Consider the following 26,070-nt stretch of genomic DNA (forward strand, 5'->3'; position numbering starts at 1 on the left):
AAGTAGCTTAGTCTTAATCTATCATAAATTACTAACAATGGAGCTTCCATAATCGATATGAGCACATTCTTCTCACATATGCCACACACCCAGTCCTTTCCTTGGGCCCTGGGGCAACTTAAAAATCACTTTTTTTTTTGCTATAGACCTGCTAACTGAGCCTTCTGGTAATGGTATTTGAAACATCTTGAAGGCAGCCATCTCTCTCTCTCTCTCTCTTTCTCGCTCACTCGCAAACATCAAGCACTTTGAACTAAGGGTTAAGCTTCTGTCGCCGGCGTATCATTTAACTATCCTACCTGAAATTTTCTGGGATCCTTTTCTTCGCTTCACTGCCTTTAACAAGATTTCTTTCATGGTGACCTTTGTGTTGTCCACCTGAATAAGGGAGAATCCATGAGCAGCATTTCTGTAGGAAAAGACAAATATTAAATCATCACCAACATTTAACCAGAGGGGTGTTATTGCAGTCTTCACAGTGTTTCAAAAAGTTTTAATAAGTGTACATCAAAGTGCTAATTATTTGAAAATAGGTTAAATAAACCTCCTTCTAATAAGAGACAGCGACAAAGGAAGGCAAGCATTCTCGTATGAACAGTTTCAAGTGAAAGAGAAGTCAGAGTTATGGGAGGTTTTTCTCATTTATCTCAGATTGAATCTAATTGGTCTGTGTGGGTCACTAGTGCTGGTTCCCAAGCCAAACCCTGCAGCAAGGACTGATGAGCGATCAACTTGGCTTGTGTCAGTAGGTGTCACTGCAGGCAGACACTACCATCATATTAACGCTCATGGAGGAATAATGTCATGTTGTGTGTATATATGTGGGGGGGACATGATAGCCCAAAGCAATTTAGAATCAGGAAAAGATAAAAGCTCTTCCTAACTGGCCGGTAAAACAAAACAAAACAAACACCCCCCCCCCGCATATATATATATATATATATATATATATATATATATATATATATATACACATATATGTAGTTTATATATTTATAAATAAATAAATAAATAAATAAATAAATACAAGGTCTATGTACACTTCAGTAAGAATGTTTTAATCTACTTAGTCCTAAAAAGTCAAACAAAATATTAGCTGATGCATAAATAATTACAAGACAAAATACTAACACTGCTTTGTAAGCTTCTAGCCCATCATATTTATGGGGAGGTTCATCTAGACAGAAAAAAACTGGTAAGGAACAAGTTCCCTAAAAGCAGGAGCCCATCCCTGGGCTTATTATAACTTCACTAAGACCGTTAATTGCAATACCAAGTGTCACAAACACTACTCACTGTGCTTGGGCACTGGAACAAAACGGGCCAATTCCAAGCAGCTCATGTAACAAATGGGACCCACGTTTCCAACTATGGAACATGGGAATTGCCACAAGGAGTTTGGTTGCATTCCCATTTCCCCACAAGAATCTCAAAGGGGAACGTGGCCAAAAAAACATGGCAGAACGTCGTATTGACAAGAATCCTGAAAGAAAAGCCAAGCCCCAAGCTAAGCCATGGACACGCTCCCCAGCGGCAGGACAGGCTGGGAAGGGGCCCGAAGCCTCGCCTGGGCCCAGCCAGGCGGCTGGCTTTCCACGGGGGCTGGGGGCCGATCTCCAAACCAAGGGCCCAATTTGCTTCCCTAATACAAAGACATCTCCACACCCCTCCTCGCCACACGGCTCGCTGTTTAATCCTTGACATTCCATTTGTTAAAAAGCAAAAGCCGACGCTGGTCTAGCCAGCACGATCATCCATTTTAACTTGGTCAAGTTCTTGCTATCGAACAGCAGGCCTGAGAACTGTCAAGCTAATTTTCCTGAACACTCTGTTACTGAATCATGCCTGAGCCCTGGCCATTCTTTACCTCACAAGCTGGACCCCATCCCAGAACAATCTTTAAAAGTTTATTTTACTGATCAAAGCAAAATAAGAAATAGCTCTTTTTTAAAACCTATATTTAGGGAGCGATGCAGTAAGTGATACTTTGGCAAGAGGACTGAAATGTAAAGTGCCTTGTGCATTTATAAACTTGGGGGTATTTGCTCTGGCACCAGGCCAGCGTGTGTTTGGAACAAGTGCCAATCATCCGCGTTCAGACCTGCCTTCCCCGGCTTTCTCCTCAGAAGTCAGTGTGCGCTCCATCTGTGACAATATGTTGGGCGATGGATGAGGCGGGCCTAAAAGGGAACACAAGTTCTCGGGTACTCACACACTAGCGCTGGGCTACATCTCACGAACTTCCCTCTACCTGGGTCCCACCTGAACTGCTTGAGATTTGAGTCTGCTTATAAATTGCTCCCATTCTCTCCTAATCGGCGGCTGGCGGACAGCATTATTTCAAACCAGTATGTTTATCTTTTTCAGCACAGGCAGACTAAAAGCTCAAAAGGAGGCCTTGTGTTTGGACTAACTTCCATAAATTAAAAGTGTCCTTTTTAAAAAGATTTCTGAACGGAGGAAAATCCCTAGTCTGTATTTTTCTGTCATTTTACCAAAACGTACCTGGGTGACAAGGTTAAAGCAAGCAGAGGAAATCCCTGGCACTTATCATCCACAGGCATTACTGATAAATTGTGCGGTGGAGGAATAAAGGATTACCGTCTGTATTTTTTCATTACACTTTTCTTTTGTTACAGAATACATAAATCCATTGTGGCACAATGTAATATGTATCACCATGCTACACCTGCGGACGCTTCCGAGCGGCTGCCATGTCTGTGCAGTCAGGAATGATAAGTGAACCACCCGTGAATGTTAACGATAGTGATCATTCTGAGGTAACTCGGCTCTCCATCTTCCTTTACAGCCTCCGTGCTGAAGCCAGGGTAGCAAGGTTCATGAGAGGAAAATGAAAACAACAGTGAAGGCACGGGGCGGCACGGCACTCGGAATGCGCCTTCACGGGTGCGCGCTATCTTACTCCGGGGCTCCATTTCGGTAAAAACATGCACATTAAAAGGAGAACGAGGTTACGACCCACGCGCGGCACGCTCAACCAGACCTAATCAAAGTTTCCTGAGGTCGCTCTCGCACTCCACTCACTCCTCTCCCTCCGGACGAATGCCAACTCTGGGTGTTGCTCCAAGTCGACGGCACTTAAGAGGGTAAAATATTTCTAAAACACAAGAGTGCAGAATGTTAAGTGGTTCTCAGAGCCCCTCTAGGTGCAGCTGGGAAGCAACGCTCCCACTGAATGCGTGGATATGGAGACCTGGCTACCACAATTTTCAGCTTCACTTCCAAACACTCTGGGTTTTATGCCTCATTTCTTTATATCCAGGATTTTTTTATGGGCTTCCTAAAAAGTCTATTGAAATACATCTTTTAAAGCTGCTTTTATGTAATGTTGGGCATTGGGTCTGAGACTGAGAAGACCGTGACCTAAGGGGGAATGCTGGCGCAGGCGGACAGGGAGCTGGTCCTGCCTCCTTTCCTGGAGGCACTGCATTCTAGTCTCTGAGTTGTGACCAGGGCTGGGGCTGACTAGCCCATGGGCGAACAGGCAGATGGATGCATTGGATGGACAGACAGCTTGTTTGCTGCTAGAGCAGGGCACTCAAAGGGCACTGGGCAAAAGCGGCTGCCCTGCCTGCCACAGCCCTGGGGGGCTGCCTGTGATGGGTTTAACATGAAGCGCCACTTCAGGGAGCTGACTAAGTGCTGCCCGGAGTGCTTCAGTCAATTCAAAGTTAGGTCCTGTCAAGTCTTGTAACCACTGAAAAACGTATGGGCATTTTAAAAAGAGATTACTCATTCGAGGAATTCAGCTGTCCCAGTGCAAAGCCACTCAGTTACCAGAGGGAAATGTTTAGACCAGCATTAACCTAACACAAGGAGCGTTTCTCTACTGGGTGTTAAACTAGAGGTGATGGGGGACAGAGAGGAAGTAGGGACACGGTCTTCATCTGAAAAGCTTAGATTCTGTTCATAGGGAGAGTGCTGGACCCAGAACCCAAGTCGGAAGGCAACATACTGGACAGGAAATCCCATGGGCTGGGAGTTAAATACCCTTCGGTTCAAATCCTGGTTCCATGGCTAAATGAAATGTTGCCTTAACATGTGGGAACCTCAGCTGCACCCAGGAAACGAGGAGGCCACCTCCCTACAGAACTGCCAGGAGGATAAGATGGACAATGAATGCCAAGCACCAGGCACTAAGGCTGGCAGGCAATAAAAGGAGTTCACAGAGGTTAGCTCTCTCGTGTTCCCCTTGTCCCACAGCATCATCTCAAGAGAAGAGGGGTTCATCCCCTCTCCCCTGGCCCCTCTGCAGAGTTTGCTTATTTGGGGGGAATGGATCTCAACCCTCATTGTTTATAACTGATGACACAGGGCCATGAAAACATGCGATTTGCTGGGCATGGTGGCAGCATTCAGGAGCACTGTCAGCAAGCAGCCTCTGACCTAGGCATCACCCCGCCCCCCACCCCAAAGCTCAAATGAGAGCACTCTGGGCTCCACTGTCCAGGTTTTCCTTTCTGAAAGTGTAAACTGGGAAAGCAGGTATATTCCACCTCAGCTTAATTCATTGGCTTTGGATGGGGGGTGATGGAAGCCCCAAATCATGGTGGTGCTGCATAGTCAATGAGACTTACTAAGAGCTTTTTGATGTGCACAGTACGAGATATTATTATCCAACAATTATAACAATAATAGTAGAAACTAATACCTATGGAACTTGCTATGTGCCAGGTGCTGTATTAAGCTTTTAAAATCTGTATTAACTCATTCAATCCGAAAATAGGTACTATTATTATATCCGTTTTACAGAAACTGAGGCTGCAGGCATTAGGGTATTTACCTGTGGTCACTCATTCATTAAAGATCCTATTGTCGATTAAGAAGTCAACAATGTGGTCCCTAACCCAAGTAGCACAGTCCAGTGGGAAAGAAAAAGCAGCAAACGAAGAATTCTAGTTCTGTGTGATGAACACAAAGATGGAGGCCAGCTCAGAGTGCACTTAACCCAGCCGGGCAGAGGTGAGGGGTTAGAGAGAAGCTGCTTAGCGGAGAGGTCTCCAAGCATCGCCATCGTTTGGTTCCGTATCATACTCAGAAAGATGGTGGCGGTACCAGGAGGCAGCAGAGCATAGCCAGCTCTAGCCTGCTTCGGAGTTCCAGCTTTGCCTTCCCCGAGTGAGCGATATGATCTAACTTTCAGTTTCCTCATCTACAAAATGTAATAATGATTAGGTGGCAAGATGGTTGTGAGGGCTAAGTACTGCTAAAGTAGTTAACATAATGCCTGTCATATAATAAATGCTTAATAAGCAGTAGTCAATATAACAACTATGCGCTTTTCTTCATATGAACAAAGAAGTGATACATAATGATGAGACAATGACAACAGTCAACATTTACTTTGTTCATTTAATCCTCCCAGAAAAGGCAGGTGCTGTCATCAGGCCCATTGCATAATGGAGGAAATTAAGGTTTGGCAGGGTTAGGACACTTGCCTGGAGTTTCACAGCTAATAAGTGGAGGAGTCAGGGACCTAAACCCAGGTCAGCCCGACTCCAAAGCCTGAGTTTTAATCCCTCTCTAGCCCAGAAGGGAGTGTTGGGGACTCAGGGGAAGAAGAGACTCCCAGAGAGCACACCCTTCAGATCGGAACCATTGACCCAATCTATGGAAAAGGTTCAACTTCCACTGTAACAAAGTCAGTTTGATCATAGATGCCCCAACTCTTAGACTAATCACATGACTTACAAGATCCCTGTGTAAAAACCCTTGGAGAATGTCATGGTTTCATGAGCCAGTGTCAGTTTGTGGAAATGGGAAAAGGCTGCCAAGAGTAGCACTCGGTGCTCCAGTCCTGACCAGTTCATGACAGTGATGAAGACACCTTTCTGGTCCCCATTCCACACGTGTGCCTCCTCCAGCACTTCGAGGTCGAAAATGAAAATATGTGAGCAAGAGAAAGCCCTGCAATAACTGTAGTATGCCTGCTTTCAAGCAAGTCCTCTGGGTATTACTTTATCCATAAAGAGAGTTTACACTGGTGTGAACGCCACATTTTGTTTCCCCTTGCACTGACAAAATTTTTTTTTAAAGATCAAAGCGTATTGTATGAGTATGCGACGTTTGACATTGGACAAAGTACTCTTTTTCAAAACAGACATTTTCCAAAAACATAACTCGCTAGACTAATGGGCAGTGAGAAGCCAAAATGACTGCCCTCCGCCTTCTCCTTGTGTATCTTTGCCAGAGTCCTTGGGACTTGCCAAATCTGGTCATGCCTGCTTAGCTTGCTCGACTGATTGTGCCAGAAAAGAAAATAAGACACAGATGTATTTGAGCTCTTTGAGATGCCAGTAAGAGAGACAGCTAATGGCTTCATTTCGACCCTCCCCTTCCAGCTGGGCACAGGTGGGGGATAATGAGGTCCCTCTCCCTAATCAAACTCAATTATTTACTACTCTATATAACCGCAAAGACATTCACATTCAGTCAGAATATAAAACACACCGTGGGCTACTTCCAACCACTGCCGCTGGGTATTTATAACAAACTCAAGTGGCTAACAGTTTGCCTTGGCAGGAGTTTAAGTGTGTAAAGTTTTGCAAACTGTTTCTGTTCAAATATGTCCTGCTGAAATGGGGTCCCAGGCGGAGTTCCATAACTGTCAGGTCAGTGAACTGCATAACATCTGAGAATGTATTCGCCATGCAGTGCAGACAGGATCTGGAAATCAAACGCTTCGTTCTATCGCAACCTTCTGAGAAGCATCACAGTTTTTTCAACAGCAAGACTGACATTGTATTAATAAACATTACAAGTCACTAGCCTGACATGTACATAGCAGCAGCTGACAGACTCCAACATCGGCTGAGGGGAGAACAGAGGAAATCAAAATGAGACACAGTAAGTAAACATGGCCAAAGGGGGTAGATTACGAAACAAATCACATTAATGTCAGAAATGTGAGTCCTAAACTTTTAAGATATATAGCAGCTAAAGCAGCAATCTGGTGTAATTTTTGGATACCAGAGTAAGTTGATGGCTATCTGAAATGTATGCTGTTACTGGAGGAACGAACTGGATCTTGGCACACTTTCAACAGACAGGCATTCCAGCGAGCAAAACATACATATTTAGCTTGTCTGACCTTTAAATTCTTAGAAGTATGTAATTAATGCTTTCCATCTTTATTACTTGCTCCAGGATTTCTGCCACTTTAAAGAGACAAAGAAAAATCTTTTCTTTTCTCTAGACAGTAGCTGTTGCCAAAAAGGAAATCAAGTCAGATTTACAAATACAAAATTAAACAGGCTGCATATGTTACATTTACATACACGAGGACAATCTGGACAATGAAAATGTTTGCTAATACAACAGAATGAAAAGAAACAACACACAGTTGGTCCTCTATGACTTGAGCAAATAATAACTAACTAGGAAAATTTATACCCGTATCGTCAGGCCTGGTTACAAGGAACACAGTCACCCTCTTTTTTATTCCTTATGCTATTTTAGCTCTGTCCGTTACCAAACTGTATGACCTTGGGTATAAAACTACCTGTCTCTGATCCTCAGGTTATACAGATGCTCCTCAACTTATGATGGGGTTACGTACCGATAAACCCTTCGTAAGTTGAAAATATCCTAAGTAAAAAAATGCATTAAATACACCTAATCTACTGAACATCATAGCTTAGCTCAGCCTACCTTAGATGTGCTCAAAACGTGCCCCCCAAAACGCTGGCAGCACAGTACGCAGCAGAGTACTGGTTGTTTACCCTCGTGACTGACTGCCCGACTGGGAGCTGCAGCTCACAGCCACTACCCAGCCTCATGAGAGGGTATCATACCACATATCACTAGCCAGGAAAAGACCAACACTCAAAATCAAAGTATTGTTTCTACTGGATGCGTATTGCTTCACACTAGCATAAAGTCGAAAAATTTTAAGTCAAACCATCGTAAGTCGGCGACAGTCTGTATATTAAAAAATAAGTTGCTTATAAGGAATAAATGAGACAATGGCTACTAAGGGTGCTAAACTGAGTGGGGATGCAAAAATGCTTATTTCCTTTTTTGGTCTTTTCTACTCTCCAAAAAAGGCGATGTCACATAAGAGTAGGAGAGGCTTCAGACTAATGATATCCTTTCATAACGGTCTGGTCGCTTGGGGTGGGCTGTGGAGATATCTAGTCAGGAAGGTCCACTAAAACTCTTTACCCTTTTGAAAAGCGCTTGTACAGGAAAGAACAATGAATCCAGGGCATGCCTCTTTTAAAAGTCCCCCAGCCTTCCCCTTGATGCAGAGCCAAGAGGAGCCCACAATCTCGGGGAGCCCTCGGGGCCACAGAGCCCCAGGCAGCCCAGCTTGTGGTGCAGGGCTCTCCACTGCCTAGGCCGATGGTTTCTTTCCCAAACAGCAAAATCCTAACTGGATTCTGTAGTCTTGGTTAGAACAGTTCCTTTCCCATGTCTACCTGACACATTTTAAGTCAAACACATATACAGGAGGGCAGTTTAACTGCTCTTACTGACTTCTGATCCAGGGGGATTCTGCCCATTTTACTGGTTTTGACTTTTCTTCCCTTAAAGCTCAGAGTACATAGCAGTCAACAACTTAGGGACTCCTGTTTATAAAGTGACTTGCTCTGTCCAGAATCCATCAAGAATAAAGGATATCTTGGAAACCCACTTGCTGCTCTGGGGAAGGAGGCGGTTTCCATTAGCAGGCTCCTAATTTGCAAGTAGTTAAGAGTAATCCATTCTCTTTCCCCAAACAACAGTTCTATTTCTAGGGGATTCCTGGGCCCAAGGACCAGGAGGGGAGAACATCCAAAAAGGCACCCAGCTCCACGTTCCTTTACACAGAACACTTTTCCAATTAGGAATTCATTTAACTTAACTTGCTCCTCTTTTAAAATGTAAATAATTATATAATAACATTTTCTTTGCATGAACGAACAAAGAGAAGTTTTAAATTTTCTTTTGTATGAAGAAACACAGCTCTTTGACAACTTTTGTAAAATGGACATGTATTAATTGTATAATAAAAACAGACACCTTAGTATGCATTATTCCAACTGATAAATCTCTGACAGAAATAACAAAAATAGCAACTATGCAATACTTCCTACATACCACGGTCTGCACTAATTTCCTCACAGCAGCGTTTCCTACCTGAGGTGCAAAGGCCTCCAGTCAACGGATGAATTCACAGGCTAAGTTTCAGAATTAAAAACTTTTGCTTTTAGTTCAATAAAAATCATACACATGCTATACATGTATACACATATATACACACATATACATATACATTTAGTTCAATGAAAAGCATATATATTATATATATATTGGGTTGCTGGAAAAGTCATGACGCATTTTTGCAACGAAAAACATAGAAAAAATACGTCATGACTTTTCCGACAACCCAATATATATAAATCATACATATGTATTTAGCTCAATGAAAATCATGATTTTCACTGAAAAGCAAAACTATGTATACTGATGTACAGTTGACATTTGAACATGGGTTTGAACTGCACAGATCTACTTATACACATTTTTTCCCCAATAATTATGTACAGTACTATAAATGTATTTTCCTTATGATTTCCTTAATAACATTTCCTTTTCTCTCTCTAGTTTACTTTATTGTAAGAATACAGTATATAAGACACATAAAATACAAAATATGTGTTAACTGTTTACGTTAGTGGTCAGGCTAACAGTAGGTAATTAGTAGTTAAGTTTTGGGGGAGTCATAGTTACACACAGACTTCTGACTGCACAGGGGGTCGGGTCAGAGCCCCAACCCCTGCGTTGTTCAAGGGTCAACTGTATACACAGTAACTTATATAAGTGATACGCAGGTATAGATATAGGCCACTCCCAGTCTTCCATGTTCCCCATCTCCACTCAGGTGGAGGTGCTCTGAGGCACCACTGAGAGGAAAAATATCCAGGACAGCCAGCCACCTGCCCCTCATCAGACCCATATAGAAACAAACCTATCAGTATAAGCCAGGCTGGACAGATCTGGCCCACGCCCATTCATTTATGCATTGTCTATGGCTACCTCTGTGCTACTACGGCAGAGCTGAGTTACAGAGACTGGATGGCCCCTAAAATATTTATTACCTGGCTCTTTAGAGCAGTTTGCCAACTGTGGGATTAAGCTGGTGAGACTGGGGTGGGGGGTGGGGGGGGAGTTCCAGCAGCTAGAGCTGGTTAACATCACTAACAGGCCTACTGAAGACCGAAGGACATCACTGCAAGTTGCATAAGTTTGCTGACTAGAGAAGAGTGACGGGAAAAGTAGGCACAAGGCTCACAGATGTCTGAACAGAGAGGAGCAGGCTCGCTGATGCCTGAATAATTTACGCTCTGCAGTGCCCCAGTCACACTGTGCACACACAGCAGACCTGCGCAACAGACCAACTGACCTCAGAAAGGAAGGTGCCCTTATCATCCTGGTTCACCCAGGACTGAGGGGGTGCTCTCGGATGTAAGACTTCCAGTTCTGAAACAGGGAAAGTGCTGGGCAAACTGGCATAAACCGGTCATCCCAGAGAATGTTCAAGTAAAGAACATTCACAATTTGGGGAAGATGCACTATAAATCAACTGTCCTATTAAAAGGAATCGACTAGCAGTTAAAAATACATTCATTATTTAAAAGGACAAATAATATGGTAATCTGATGTTTCATATGAAAATCAAAAGACTCAAGTTGACAAGTAAAACATTTAACACCCATTAAACCCAACATCAGCGATTTAATTTCAGCAAAACATTATCTGTTGCATTAAAGTTGTTAATTTGTATTTTATTAATGTTACAGTTTTATCTGCATTTAATTTGTAATTTTGTTTGGGTTGCATAAAGACATTAATTTATAGCTAGAATTTTATGTTTGTATGTATTTAAGTAACATTATAATAAAATTAATTTTGGCAAGCCCTGAGGCTTCAAAAGAATTAATTTTCCATTAAAAAAAGGTCTGTAGGGCCGGCCGAGTGGCACGTTGGTTAAGAGCTGGCTTGGGACGCCAGAGGGCCCCGGTTCGGATCCCACATATGAGGGCCAGTGACACTGCCCTCTACAGCTAAGATGCTGAACAACAGCTCAACCTGGAGCTGGGCTGCCATGAGTCGCTGGCGGCGGCGTAGGCTGCAGCCCCTGTGGCAGTGGGTTGCCATGGGCTACCGTGTGTAGCCAGCAGCCAGCGTGAGCAGCCAGCAGCCAGCGTGAGCAGCCAGCAGCCGCAGTGAGCAGCCTTCCAGAAGCCGGCGACTGATCTGCCTCGCCCGGGAAGAGCATAATGATGGTGCCAGCTTGGGCCAGTGAAGCAACATCCTCCACAACTAGACTGAAGAACAAAAGGACTGCAACTTGTCTGTTCCCCTTTCCCCAGTTCCCCAGCACAGCACTGTTCCCATCCCCAAACTCCCCAATAAAAATCTTAAAAAAAAAAAAAAAAAAGAAAGAGGTCTGTAGCCTTTTGAGCTTCCTTTGCTTGGCCCGCTCCAAACTCTTTGGAGTGTACTTTCTCTTCTAATAATGGTCCTTGAGCCATACTCTACTGCCTGGGCCCACTTCTGCTTCTTTGAAATGTAGTTTTTCTAATAAACTGTCCTTTTCTGCAACTTTACCTCTCTGAAAAAAACAAAAGTCTGTACATTGCTTACATTTAAGAAAATTCCTCACAATTCCACGAAGTAGTTAATATTATCCTCCTTTCACTGATGGAGAAATAGACTACAGTCATGTAGCAAGTCCCTAGTGAAGCTGAAACTTATACTCAGGTTAGATTCAGTTCAAAGCCTCTGCTGTCTCATTGGAGTGGAAAAGACGGTATATTGGACCTCCTGGTTGGGGGGTGTGAGACCTCTGAAAGCCAGAATGCAACCTGAGGCTTTGTGGTTTTCCAAAGGCAGGAACAAGGATGTAAAAGTTTAAGAGGGCTCAGAAAACGAGGTAGGGCAGAAAGCTTGGTCAAGGGTCCTCCTGGCAGCCCCCAAACACCTGAAGAGTCATTAATTCCTTCTCTCTGAAGCCCTGTGCTGGGTGCTAAGACATACCGATAATTAAGACTGGCCCCTCTCTGTCTTCAAGGAGTTTATCGTCTTGCTACTATCTTAAAGGATGTCTGCCCATAAGAGGATAAATTGAAAAGTCTACATACAGCTCTCTGACATCTACCCGTGCCCATGTTTAGCAAAAGTTATTCCAATTCAGCCTTTACTGAGCAACGTTCACCCAAATTCTGCCCTTCTCCTGCTAGAAAACAGAAAGTAGGGGAAGAAGAAAAATGAAGAAGCAGCAGAGAGATCTATTCAGTTATCCATTCGAGAAATATATGTGGCATACCTGCTATATAGTAAATGGAGCTAATCTAGGTGTGCGGGGCACAGATTATCCAGTTCTTCCCCGCAAAAAAATTTTACTCACAATAATAATAACTGCAGCAAACACTTGGACAATGCTTACACAGGCCAGGCCCGTTCTAAGTACTTGGTATCTGTTAGCTCATTCAGCCCTCACAACAGCTCTGTGAGATAGGTATTATCATTACCCTTATTTAACTGATCCATAGAAAAGTGAAGTAATTCATCCACGGTCACACACACAAGGGTAAGGTCAGGATCGGCACCCAAGCAGCCTGGTTCCATACGCCACCGTGCTTTTACCTGTTACACTCTAGCGGTGGCTGAATGTCGGCCTTAAAACAGTGAGATTTACTTGAAAGACTAGACCCACACTATATTCTCCTACCCCCATCCCAACCCTCAGCAAGGTTGGGAAGAGCCTGGACTATGAAATCCAGGCCTGAGAGCGATACTTCTCAGCCTCAGTATTCATGTCTCTAAAACGGGTCGTAATAAAAAAATGGGCTGTTTTTCAGGCTAAATGAAATGACATATACATAATTGCAGGTCTGAGAGCGATACTTATCAGCCTCAGTATTCATGTCTCTAAAATGGTCATAATAAAAACTGGGCAGTTTTTCAGGTTAAACGAAATGACGTATACATAATTGGTCCTTAGTGAATACTGATTCACTTCCCACTGTCAAACCTTGCTCCCTCTTCCTGGTTGAGTTCAATATCTTCTAGCCACTTCCTGCCCATTCTCCACTGGGAGAAAGAGGCAAGGAGGAAAGGGAGGAAACGGCGAGAAGGAGCGATGGCTTCACTTATTTTGCGGGGGCTTCACTCTCTGAAACTTTGGACACACCCCTGGAGAGTCCTGAAGGTCTGCTCTGTCCTGCAGTTGCAGGGGAGGCTTTTCTAATTTATAATAGAGACCAGAAAGGTGAACGGGAGGTTGCTGAAATAAGAAAACACACACAGGGCAAATGGTCAGCAATCTGTCCGATTTTATCAGACAACTGAGAAAAAGGAGAAACAGAGTATTTATTGACACTTCACATGTAAAGATTTTACTTTACCTCGTGTTTTCAGAAACACTCCAGACATGTCGTATAAACCCTCTTGAACTTTAAAATAGAAAAAGGATTGACTGGCATATGTGTGTTTGGGAGTGGGAGCGCAGGGATGGAAGTAATTCAGAAAAGAAAAAAAAAAGAAAAGAGTATTTAGTTTAAAGCAGTTGTTACTCTGCCTCCCCCTCCCCCTCTTACCACTCCCTCGAAGAGGGAGACACTTCTCCCTGGAAGGTATGTCCACGCCACCCCCCAATCCCACTCTATTGAAAATCTGTGATTAAAAAGCTATTGTTTTAAAAAGGACTTTCAGTTTAAAAGACTGCTATGATCATGTGAGGTAAACATTTATGTAGTAAAAATTATGTAACAAGAATAATTCTTTTACATACTCACTAACAAATAATAAAAATGCAAGTGGAAACTATTGAATACCACTGTACACACCTTTTAAAGTAAAAAGGGAAATCTTCTAATGACACCTTGTGACGGCTGAAGAGACAGCTCTATGAATTCTACTGGTGGCACTGTAAATTGCTTCATCTTTCAGAAGGCAACATGCCAATACAAAATGAGAGTCTAAAGATGCTTCTACTCTGACCAGTAACCCTACTGACAAAAAAATTATCCTAAGGAAGCTATTTAACAAAAATAAAAGGGATATGCATAAGGACTCTGATAGACTCACTATTAAAACCAACACAGGAGGCCAGCTAAACATCTTGTGACAGGCACCCAATGCACGCGTACATTTTTCTGTCATGTTGCTCATCACATTTTAATGATTTGTTTGACAACTGTCTCCCCACTAGAGTACAAGCTCCATGAGCATCGGGGTTGTCTCTGTCTGGATCCTTGGCACATACTGAATTACAGGAATTACTAACAGGTATTGAAATAGTTGTAATATAATGTTAAGTAAAAATAACATAATATGTACGCCAGACCTGAAACTGTGTAATGTATATACATATGGAAATGATTATACAAAAATGAAAATTAGTTGTATTAGGATGGAGGAATCGTTGGATAGCTTTTAAATTTCTTTAAATATTCTTTAAAGTTGTTGTTTCAGTACTGAAATGTAAATGAAAAATGTAAATGTAAAAAGAAGAAAAATATTTGCTGTTATATATACACCAAACATGACTTCATAGTAGGAGTGAAATGGCAATTAGAAAAGCCTGAGGAATCACCCCCAGATCACTTGCAGGCACTCAGGTATTCATTCTTTGCTCAAGAGTAGAAAGACCCAAAATATTCATATATCACAGGTAGCATAATTCTATTTTCAGTAAAAATCTGAAACAAAGGCAATATGTTTTAAAGAGACAGGTGGAAAAGTCCCCTAAAGCAACCTCCTTTGGATACTGAATTTGCTGGTTACTAACAGCAGGGGGTGCCAAAGGGATCACTATTGTTCCCAGGAGATGGCCAGGAGAGAGGGACTGTCGCCACCTTGGTTAGAAAAGCTTACGCTGTGCTTAAAAAACACCGCCGATTTTCCCTTCACAACGGGGACCTGTGGGTAAAACTCAGGCGATCTGTAGACTGGAACANTAGCTAGCATAAACCCAGTCCCTTCACGGCCAGGTCCTGGTTGTACTGCGCTCTCCATTCCCCTGCCATCCCAGAAACAGAACTCTATAGACAAGTCACAGCCCAAGGCAGCTTTGCTGTTTCTTTTAACAGGTAGGACAGGCCCACCCGAGCTCCTAGTTCCCAGCAGTGAGAATTCCTTTGGTCCCCCCATCCAGGCATGAAGTTCCTCTGGTCCCCACATTCTTAAGCAGTGCTTCCCACTCCTTTCTGACATTGTGGTATACTTAGAAAACAACAGTATGTGGATGGCACCCAGGTAGAGGGGTGAGACTGTTCCTACCCAGAAATATTGGCTGGGGGCTCTGACCGCCCAAGCCCTGCCTAGCTGCCCCTGAGCGCGGAGAAAGTCAGTATTTTACACACCACTCAACTTGTTCACAGCATGATCACTAAAAGAACTGGCTCTTCGCACACTCTGCCTACATCTATACTCGGCTCTATTTTCCATCCGCAAGGATATTTTATCTTGTTATTAAAGTACAAGTATGTCAATAATATATTCTATTTATCATTACTGTAGAATATAGAATTTATTTGGATAATATAGAATTTAAAGCATGAATTTAAACAGCCTTCACAACCAGAAGTCCACGCTTTTCCCTCTGTTTAGAAAACCCTCCCCTCAGCCCGTGTCCATCACATTGTCTTACTTCTTCAGGTTTCAGTGTAGATGTCCCTTAAGCAAGGTTGCGTTTCATGACTCCACTCTCCCCACCGGATATGGGGTCAGGTCTTCTCACAGAACCTGGTTTTACTTGCTAATGTACTGCATTATTATTGCCTATGTACCTCAGACAGTGAGTTCCTCCATGGCATGAACTGCCTTTTTCACTTCTGTACTTCCAGATCTAGCACAGGGCCTGTGATAAGTATGGCCTCAAGAAGTATTTTCATAGTACCTGGTGCTCCATGGGAGGGAGTATAATCATTAGTGAAGAGCTAAGGCTCTGGAGTTGGAGTTCCTGGGTTTAAGTACCAGTTCTACCACTTACCGTGTGATTCAGGAAAGTTACTTAGCCTCTCCAAGCTTTCGTTTCCTCATCTGTAAAGTGTTCATCCCAGTTTCACTCCTGTCTCTGTGACTAGCTGTGTAACCCTGGGCAAGTTCTTTTACCTCTGACCCAGGCTTCAGTCCCTGTGCTAAGCAGTATTTTAAGGATTAACTCAGACAACATATATAAAGTCACTGGCACTTGGACTCCCATCCCTGTTTTCTTCCTTCTACTTCCTGTTGAAAAGGGATAGTCATAGTTCAGCCTTGAGCAGAGGTGCTGACTCAGCCCTTTTCTGGGCCTAGGTGGTATCTTGGTAAAAAAGGTTTTCTATTGCCACAGGAGCAAGAAACATTGTCGTTATATCCACAATTTATTCAGGCAAAGTGAAGGGCAACGTCAATGAGCACTTGAAGGAATAACTGTATGTGCAAATTTAACGCATCTAAAGAAAAACAAAACAACAGACTGGACCATTCTGACCCTGACAATGTGAGAAGAGAAAGTCTGCGTGAGAACACATGTCCAGAATAAAGGCATCCACTACATTTTGCTGATTCTCAAACACGACCGCCGGGAAGAGCACGAAAACTAGAAGAGGCTGCTGCCAGATAAGAAATTTAAGTGTGAGACAACCGATGCAGCCAAGTACTTTTAGGTTCAAGGTAGGATGTACTAGCACAGAGACTCTACTTTCAAGCACTATATTTTTACAATAATTGTTAAATGAGGAACAGAGCCTAGTGATTGAAAGGAAATTCGAGCTACTGACTGATAACAAAGAAAACTGATTCAGATGAAAGGAAATAATGCAAAAACCTTGGTATTGAACAGGCCAGGAGTCAAATCCTGGCTCTACGGGTTCCCCCGGTGTTGCCTTCAACAAAGTACCATTGTTGTAAGCGGGATTCCCCTCCAATGCAGATTAAGGATAATATTCCCCCCCCAAAAGGAGCTGGGAGAATTCAACGAGAAATCAGGTAGGAAATGCCCAGCATGACTTCCCGCTCATGGGAGGTGCTCAACAAACATTAGTTCTCTCCCACTAACTCCCATGCCACATTTATCTATCAGCAAGCACCATGAACGGGTTTGAAAACTGCTAAAATGCATTTCCTCTTGCCTGGATTCACAAACCTATCAGGTCTATTTACAAGCAGATTCTCAGAGATCAGCCTGAGATACACGGGCCCAGGACCTGGCAAGCAACCTGCCCTGGGTCCGTACGGATGCCTGGTTCCCTGGCCATCGCCTAGAGAGGCCGCCTGGGCCCAGAGGCAGCATGGGGGCCAGGGGACAGCCAGAGAGAGGAAGGATTACTTGAGTTTCGGCTCCCGTCCTTCGCTTGTGTACTGCCAGCAGATGAGCCCAATCAGGTCCTGCACCCTGGCGCTGGCCATCGTCACCACGGTCATTGGCAGCAGTCTGTCCTGGCTCGAGTGCAGGGGGAGGTAGACGTCGATCTTCTTGGTTGCTGTTGTGCCTACATGACCCTGGGGACAGAGAACAACGCATGAGGGTGAAGCACAGTCACGGACACGCAGACCCTACAGGGCCACAATGACTGCTCTCCAGGGCCTGCGTGCAGCGCAGCCGTTTCTCATCCTTTTGGCACAGACCTGCATATGAGCTGGAATGGTCCCAAAGTGGAAACACTGTCTAGTTTTAAGGTTTTTTTCCCTTTAATTTTCATTTTCTAATGGCCTAATGGATCCAGTTCTGCCAGCAGTAAGGTAAATGAGCACTACAATTAAAACAAACAAATTAAAGTGGTAGTAGACCTGATGTTTAGTGTCAGGAGATTTGCTTTGCTACTTATTCAGTGTGACCTTGGAAAAGTCACATTAGACCTTGGCATCATCAGCTGCCCTTCCTGAAAACTGCTGTCTCACTCCTTGAGACCTTGGGAAAAGCAGCATGGGAAGCTGCCAAGCTCTCTGAGGAGGCGTTTCAACCTGTAGCTTGCCTTCTCAGTGACTACGGGGAGCAAATTCTACCATGCAGTACCCCTGTTTCCTTCAGTCATCTGCACTGAAGTCCCAGGGTCCCTGGTCTTCCATTACTGCCCCAACCGCCATCCACTCTGCTCTGTTTATCCCCAATCCCTCCCACATAGCTACCCCTCCTCCCTCCTGAGCCTCCCACTCCCCTCTGGAACTCCTGCACTCATCAGCAAACTTCCATAAATCATCATTTCTTTAAAAAAACAAAAAATTCCCTGGGCAGCCGGGTGGCTCAGTTGGTTAGAGCACGTGCTCTTAACAACAAGGACGCTGGTTCGACTCCCACATGGGATGGTGGGCTGCGGCCCCCTCAACTATTGGGTTGTCAGAAAAGTCATGACACATTTTTGCAANAGCGACGTCCTCCACAACTAGACTGAAGAACAAAAGGACAGCAATTTGTCTGTTCCCCTCCCCCGAGTCCCCAATAAAATCTTTAAAAAAAAAAGAAGACTAAAAGGAAAGGCACCAAAAATTTTACAAAGGTTATATTGGGTTGTCGGAAAAGTCATGACATATTTTTTCCGTTTTTCGTTGCAAAAATGTGTCATGACTTTTCCGACAACCCAATATTTACATTTAAGCCATGAGCACTTTTTCCCTAAATTCTTTGCTTTTCAAATGTTCCGTGGTGAGTAGTGTCAGTTTCATTTCTCTTTATAAAATATTTATTTATTTATTTTTAGCTGAGCCATCCTGCCACCTTTTGGCAGCTCAGCGGCTGCTCAGCTTGGGCGGGACTCGAACCGCTGTTGCTCAGAGCTCGCACTCTTGAGCGATCTCTTAACCAACTGAGCCACTCGGCTGGCCCTCTTAATTCATTTTTTGATAAGGGTAATACTGCTTATTAGTGATAATTTAGAAATACGGAATCATACAAAGAAGGGTGGGGAATTTCTCACCCCTCGAGAGAATCACCGGTTGTAGAGGCTCTGAGGGTTGCCTGCCTCACTCACATCCCGATTCTTAAATGTGGTCATTTTCTCTATCAAGTTCTGGAATTACAGAGAAAATAACCATACCTACTACCGAGTCTTGTAAGGATTCAATGACTTAATTCATTGCATAGTGCGTCGCATGAAGAATTCTTGTTTTGCCAAGATTTCTTCCACTGGTCGTTAGCTTCTAATTGCAGAATTAACAATCTAACAGAAGCGTGATAGATGGCTCAAGACAAAGAAACCTGAAGGTCCTGTTTGTGAGTCACACCCAGAGAAGGAGAGCTGATCAAAAGGCTAAGAACAAGTAAAGGACAATTGGATCCACAGGAAGAGGCTTAATTTTAGAGTTGGGTGGGCATGGAAGCAGCAGTCCCCTAGGGGACCACGTTGTTTCTGAGAGAACTGGGAGTTTGAATAATGAATGGATGCAAAATGGAGCCTGTTGCCAAAAAGAGATCCTTTTGGGGGATGAGGGATGGATGGAGATATATATGTATATGTATATATATATGTATATCTTTATATCTTTAATGTATACAATTAACTGAATTCCACTTATTCACATTTTATCAAGTAAGGCTAAAATTTTTCATCAGAAAAAATTATTTCACTGAATTGCTGACCAACATTCATTTTATGTTCAAAGACCAGTATGGCTTTTATGAAGAGACAGAAGCGTGTAGTCCATAAATAAATGGTACTTAATTCATATATGAAAATTCAGGAGCATTCCAGGAAGCATCCCAGATTTCTACCAAATGTGGTCTGACATGTTCAATTTACATACTCATAAAAATTCACTCTTATTTCGGAAAATGCAAAACACACTTAAGTATGATGTCCAGACAGATGAATGCTTATTGTTTTTTTTAATGAAAAATAAATGAGTGCATGATTCTGAAATGTCCAGAACTCTCATTACTTGGGCCTTGCTGTTTATTCTGATGACAGAATCAATATTAAGCGTGTGTCAGGCATTAGCAAGAGAAAGAAAGCTCCTGAGGGTTGCAGCTCAGAAGTTCATCTCTTTGAAGTCAGAGAAAAGATTTTTAAGACTGTGAAGATTTCCTTTTATCCAAAACAAAACCCCCATAAATGCAAAGTAAAAACTAATAAATAATATCATATTTGTCAAGCTACAGCAACCTTACACAGAAATAGTTAAGTCTAAATTTTCTGGAAAAAAGTCCTAGGGAGAAAATACCCACTAATTTCTAAGTGGAAGCAGGACCTTTGTATTTTTCTGAGCTTCTTTATGGATAGTTTCTATTGCTATGTCTTCAAGTTCATTGATTTTTTTCTTTTGCAGTATCTAATATGCTGTTAATCTCATCTAGTGTAGTTTTCATTTCAGATACTATGTTTTTCATCTCTAGAAGTCCATTTGGGTTTTTAAAAAACTTACTTCTTTTCTCTTCATGTTAATGTTTCCCTCTATCATCTTGAACATATAGAGCATGTTTATAATAGCTGTTTTAACATCCTTCTTTGCTAATTCCATCATTTCTGGCATTTTTGGGAAGTGCCCTCTTTCATATTGTTCTGAACTACAGAAATTCTTCAAATAAATTCAGTTGGCAGAATTCTAAAATTCAGAAACTCATGAAGTCTACTACAAATTCACCCTGTAAACTTTCACTCTCAGCCTCGCTTCCAGAGGGATCTTTCAGAAACACAACTGTGCTACTCTCACCCCTCTGCTTAAAACCTTTCCCTTCCTTTATAATGGAAACAAAAGGGTTTCCACAAACCCTTTCATTATACTCTCTCTGCCTTGCTTTCCAACCCAATCTGCTCCCATTCCAGGAGACACATCTTACGTCAGTCACACCAAGTGCTTGTAGTACCTGATCAGGTCATAATGGCAGCTCCCATCACTCTTCATGCAGGCCTCTCAGCCCAGATGCTCCCTGTTCCTAGTCCGTCCAGTCATCTTTTGAGATTTAACTCAAGCATCCATTCTAGTGGAAAGCCTTCCCTAAAAGCCCTCTCACCTGTACTCAAACCAGGCCTCCATCTTCCTTCAAATTAGAAAAGTCCTTCTCTATTACCCCACAGCATTCTGAATATCCACTATTATAGCAAGTCTCAATGACAATGAAGCTGAAACTGTAATTTGGTGTCTGTATCATCCATTTGCCTGAATCCTGACGCCATAAGCTTCATTTTATGATCGTTTGTATCCCCAGTGCCCAGCACAGTGCCTGGGATGGTGTAGACAACATGTAAATGATTGCTGGCTGAATCTGTGATTGTTAAGAAAAGATGGATGAAAGGAAGGGAGGGAGGGAGGAAAATCTCAAACAGCTATAATGTCCCTAGTGCTATCACCATGAGAAAAGAGTCTCGTTGCTTTGTATAGCATGGTAATTAAGATCAAGGGAAATGGAGTCAGATCTAGGTTCAAATCCTGGGTCTGCCACTTGCTATATATATATATATGCTCCTGGGCAGTTACTTAATTTCCTGATCCTCAGTTTCTCTACTGCTACTACTTATGACTTACAAAGCTGTTATAAGAAATAAAATAATACACTTAAAGTATCTGGCATGGAGCCTAACACAGCGGGCACTCCAGTGTGTTCATGTCTGCCAATTCATTACCTAGCAGTGTGGTGACTCTGGCATTTGGGAAATGCTGATAATGGGCAATCTTTCTGACTGGTTCAATGAACAGATTATTTGTAACAACTCCCCCCAAACCTTCATCTATCACTTAAATATATCACCAGGTTGAGAACATGGAATTCAGTGATTTTCAGTGCATAAAGGTTTGTATGCAGTCAGAAGTCTGTCGTAGCAGACACCTGGAGAAGGGCCTTCCTGGCATGACAAAAAAGGGAAGTATGAAGAATTCAAATTGCAAAGTTATCAGGAAACTTATAATGTAAGGCCAAATGTCCCTGTATACTTTCAGGAGCCCACGAGGGCCTCAATGTACCACAGCACAGCACAATTACTTGAATCATCAGGAAAAGGCCTAAATTACGATACTGTTGCTGAACTGTTACTAGTTTGGGTTGTAACAGTGGATGGCTATAGTTATAGTATTTAGTAGCAACAGAAATGAACATTTACTGAGCACTTGCCGTATGTTTTCTCATTTTATTTTCATAACTACCCTATTAGGAAGTTTTAATCCTCATTTTACACACAAGAAAACTGGAGTACATGGGGCTGAAGTAATTCATCCGAAATCACCCTGATGGTAAATGTTAACCCCAGATTCAAACCCAGATTATGGTTTTGGATCACACACTCTTAGCTATTATGTTATACTCTGATTAGGAAGGCAGAGGAAAATGTTAACACATTTTAAACACATTAAAAAGCTGCTATGAAAGACTATTAAAATTAGGACAATTTGATACTGAATGAGATAAACTCTCAACTATCTACAAAATCTGTCAAGGTTCCCTAGGCTCTAGATAGCTCAGGTTACATTAGACTATAGCGGAGCCACGGTGAATTCTATTGCGTGGTTATACCACGTCTTCGTATACTCTAGAGCTGCACTTTCCAACATATGGCTACTGGGCACTTGAAATGTTACCCCTGGTAACCACCATTCTATGCGTAATCTCTGTTTCTTTTTANGTCAGGATTAAGAAAATACCTGCTCTAGCTCAGGAAAGCACTCAGGGCAACAAAGACAGTCATACAGTTTTCCTTTCTCTGAAGAAGATCAGGCTCCCTTGGCAGGATCTGATTCCAAACACCAAGGATACTGAGCAGAGTAAAAGCAAAGGACCTGATTTATCCTGACACAGATATCTGGCCCTTTCAGGTACTTCTGGGCTTTTCTCACTCCCCTAATATGTCCAGTCAGTAATCCCACCTTCTAGCCTCGCCCAGTCTGGAATCCACACACACCTCCTTCTCCTTCTTTGGGGGAGTAAAAAGTCAATTGGCTGAAAAAGGGTGGGAAACTGTATCAACATAAAGACAATTTAAAACCAAAATCAAAACATATAAGATACCCTGCTCCAGAGCTGAATTGTAAAAACTGGAAATCTGCTAGTATTCAGAAGCATGAACCTAATAGTTTGCAAGGCGATGGGATTCTAAATTCTGCAGCTTAAATTTGGAGTTTTAATTATATGATTGATGCTTAAATTAATTAATTGCAAAGTGTATGCTAATTGTTTAATTGGTTGCTTGATCTATATAGATCATTTTTTGAATTAAATGAGTTGATTTACTAAGTTTATTGATTGGATGTGACAATGAATTATTTCACTGACTACCTGATTTGCAATTTTCCCAATTAATTCACAAATCTTTTGCTGCAACTCTGCTTATTGAGAGAGAGCCTACTTCAGGTGATCTATACTCAGTCTGTCATGACTAAGAGATATTTATTATATAAAACAGGTAATAAGGACAGATTAAAATTAATGGGAACTGTAAATTTGCTAAATGGATTGGTAACAAGAAAGTAATCTGGCTATGTTTGTCACTATAAATTTCATGTATTTGCAATACTGTTAAGAAATTTAAAATTCACCTCTGAATGGTGCGGGAAACTTACAGATCTTTGCAAGAGGTTACTAACTTAAACACCAAACACTTGTAGATGCAGGAGAAAGCCGTTTAGACGAGGAAAATGTCATGGTGTATGAGCTAAGAGCTTTGTGTCCAGAAAGACTTGAGTGAGTTAGTTTAACCCTAAGCTCCATCACTCATGGGCTATGTGATTTCAGAGAACAAGCTTCTCCTCCTTGAGTTTCAGTTTCCACTTCTACAAAAAGGGTATAAACACCTAACTCAGGAGTGGTTGTGAGATTAGATGAGATAGTATGTAGTGCTTAGCATAGAACACAGGTAAAAAAAAAATAACTGGTATGGTAACTATAATAAAGTCAGATGGAAAATAACTTCTATAGTTACATCAATCCTTCAAGATTAAATTGTGGGTCATGTTAGAGCAAGAAAGCAGCAATGAAAATGAGCGACATGTTCTACGTGCATACATCTGTAACTGGAGTTAACACACCCACCGTGCTCCAGCCTTAGGGACCCTGAGCCTCTGGGGTTTTATGCACAGGGCAGACACAGACCCGATGAAGCACGCGATGGACAGCACAGATTATTTACTGCCGTGTAAATCATCCTGAGGAATGCCTGTGATTCCTCAGCATCACAGAGGTTTCAAGGGCAAATAATAAGCCTATTGATCAAAGCAGGAAGCCAAACATTGGTATCAGAAGAATTCTGCTTTGATTGTCATGGGACGCCCCCAAATCCCCTCAAAATGAACTCAACAAATGTCACAGGCTAAGATGTGAGAGTCGAAGACTCACTGCCTACTGCTCTTATTCTCCCCAGTTCTTAAATACAAAGTGTGAAATCATTTCTTCTTTCAAAAAACATTTGCAAAGTACCTACCTTAGGCTGTGGCCTGTCCCGGGCAATGGGAACACAGCAAGGAAAAGAATGAATGGCTCACTGTATTATACAAGACTGATGGAAGTCTCTTCTGGGTCATCAGTAGAGATCAGCAGCCAACAGTGTTGCAACCCCTACAGCCTCTTCATAGAACATCTAAGGGGAAAATTACTAAAATTCCATATTCTGTGCCGGACATATTGGTTTCTTTCTGCCTTTAAAAAGGAATGATTAATAAAAGAAGCTCCTGTGGTATTTTGACTTCAGAAACGGCTTCGAGACTCCAGATTCATTCTAGTGCACTAACCATTAGTATCATTAGCTCCATCCATTGAACGCTATATGCCAGACACTGTGAAAAGTGGTTTAGACACATAAGCTCACCATTATCTTCACTCAGTTCTGAGTTATTTACTATTATGTCTATTCCACAAATGAAAAAACTGAGGCTCAACGAAGTTAAGTGGTTTGCTCAAGATTAAACAGCAGGTAAGTGGCAGAGCTGAGATTCAAACCCAGGTAGTCAACAGCCCTCACTCTTGACCTCTACCTGTCCCTCTGCCACAGCCACGACATGTCACGACTTCCCAAGGCTCCTGGGAACCCACGTTTCTATGGAAATGCTACATACTTTGAAAAGAAAGAGCAAACCACAACACAATAGTTATAAAAAATCAGAAGCTTCAAGAGATTTTTTTCAACCGCCTTGCTTTTACAGATGCGGAATCGATGCCCAGAAAAGAGGATAACGTGCCATGGTCATCTAGTTAAACACGGGCAAAGCTTGTTCTAGAGAACTCAGTTCTCCTTGCTTCTGCTCCATTTCTCTTTGATGAAATCAGAAATTGGTGGTACTGTGAAATGGGGAGAGAAAAAAAAGGGCAGCTGTGGACCCCAACACAAGAAGTCCCCAAATATAGATATCTGGAACTTACAAAACAGTGAAAACAGGGATGCCTCCTTAGGACATAGTTCAGCAGAGCGAAGAGAGGTTATGCAGTCAGATCCGGTTTTCATGCTAACTCAACCCTTGACCAGCTGTGTGGCCAAATCTCTCTAAGCTCCATTTTCTTATCTATAAATAGCTTTCTCGCATTTGTCTGGGAGAATCATTTGGAAAAGTGATTCTCCTCTGTGGCCTTACAGAACTTGGTTAGTATTTCTGTGTATACCTTTCGCATTGCTCTTTTCTTATTTACGCATCTACGTTCCCCTAAAGAGCAGGGGCTCTTCTGTCATCTCTGGATCCTCACTGAAGAGTAAAATGGTGGCATTCAGAAGGTACTTAACAAATATTTGTCAAATGAATGAATATATGAATGTGTGGACTGAATCACTCTACCCATAAAAAACATAAAGGCTATTATTAATGATGTGTGTTTTAATGAGAAAAGGAGAAGTAATAAGCTTTCCTTTTTCTTTTTCTTGCTTGTCACACTGATATCTGTTAAGCAAATGGGGCTTTCTAGGCAATGCATGTGTCAGAGATTGCAATTCAAGACAAGGGGAGAAGCTGGCACAGGAAGAGGTAAGAATGAAAGAGGTATTTTTACAGTTCATCAATATATGAGTACTGGCATCTCCCTTTTTTATGGAGAAAAAACACTGAAATTAATACAACTATGTAAAAACGTTAGTTATAGACAAATAAAAAGACTAAAAGGGGCCGGCCGAGTGGTGTGTTGGTTAGGAGTTGGCTTGGGACGCCAGCTCTGAGCAGCAGGGCCCCGGTTCG

At 42.4% G+C, this 26,070-nt stretch overlaps 1 protein-coding gene across 6 annotated transcripts in view; it reads right to left on the reverse strand.

The window, feature by feature from the left end:
• Positions 1 to 26,070, reverse strand: part of MAPKAP1 (MAPK associated protein 1) — a 233,048-nt gene that overhangs the window by 96,666 nt on the left and 110,312 nt on the right. For all 6 annotated transcript variants that reach the window (XM_019636231.1, XM_019636254.1, XM_019636263.1 and 3 more), the window contains 2 exons: positions 17,324 to 17,496; positions 300 to 409 (listed from right to left, as the gene is read on the reverse strand). In XM_019636231.1, the coding sequence (XP_019491776.1) occupies positions 300 to 409; positions 17,324 to 17,496 (283 nt within the window). The remainder of the gene's footprint in view (positions 1 to 299; positions 410 to 17,323; positions 17,497 to 26,070) is intronic.

This window comes from Hipposideros armiger, unplaced genomic scaffold (genome assembly GCF_001890085.2).
Source record: "Hipposideros armiger isolate ML-2016 unplaced genomic scaffold, ASM189008v1 scaffold_3, whole genome shotgun sequence".
In the NCBI taxonomy this organism is placed as follows: domain Eukaryota; kingdom Metazoa; phylum Chordata; class Mammalia; order Chiroptera; family Hipposideridae; genus Hipposideros; species Hipposideros armiger.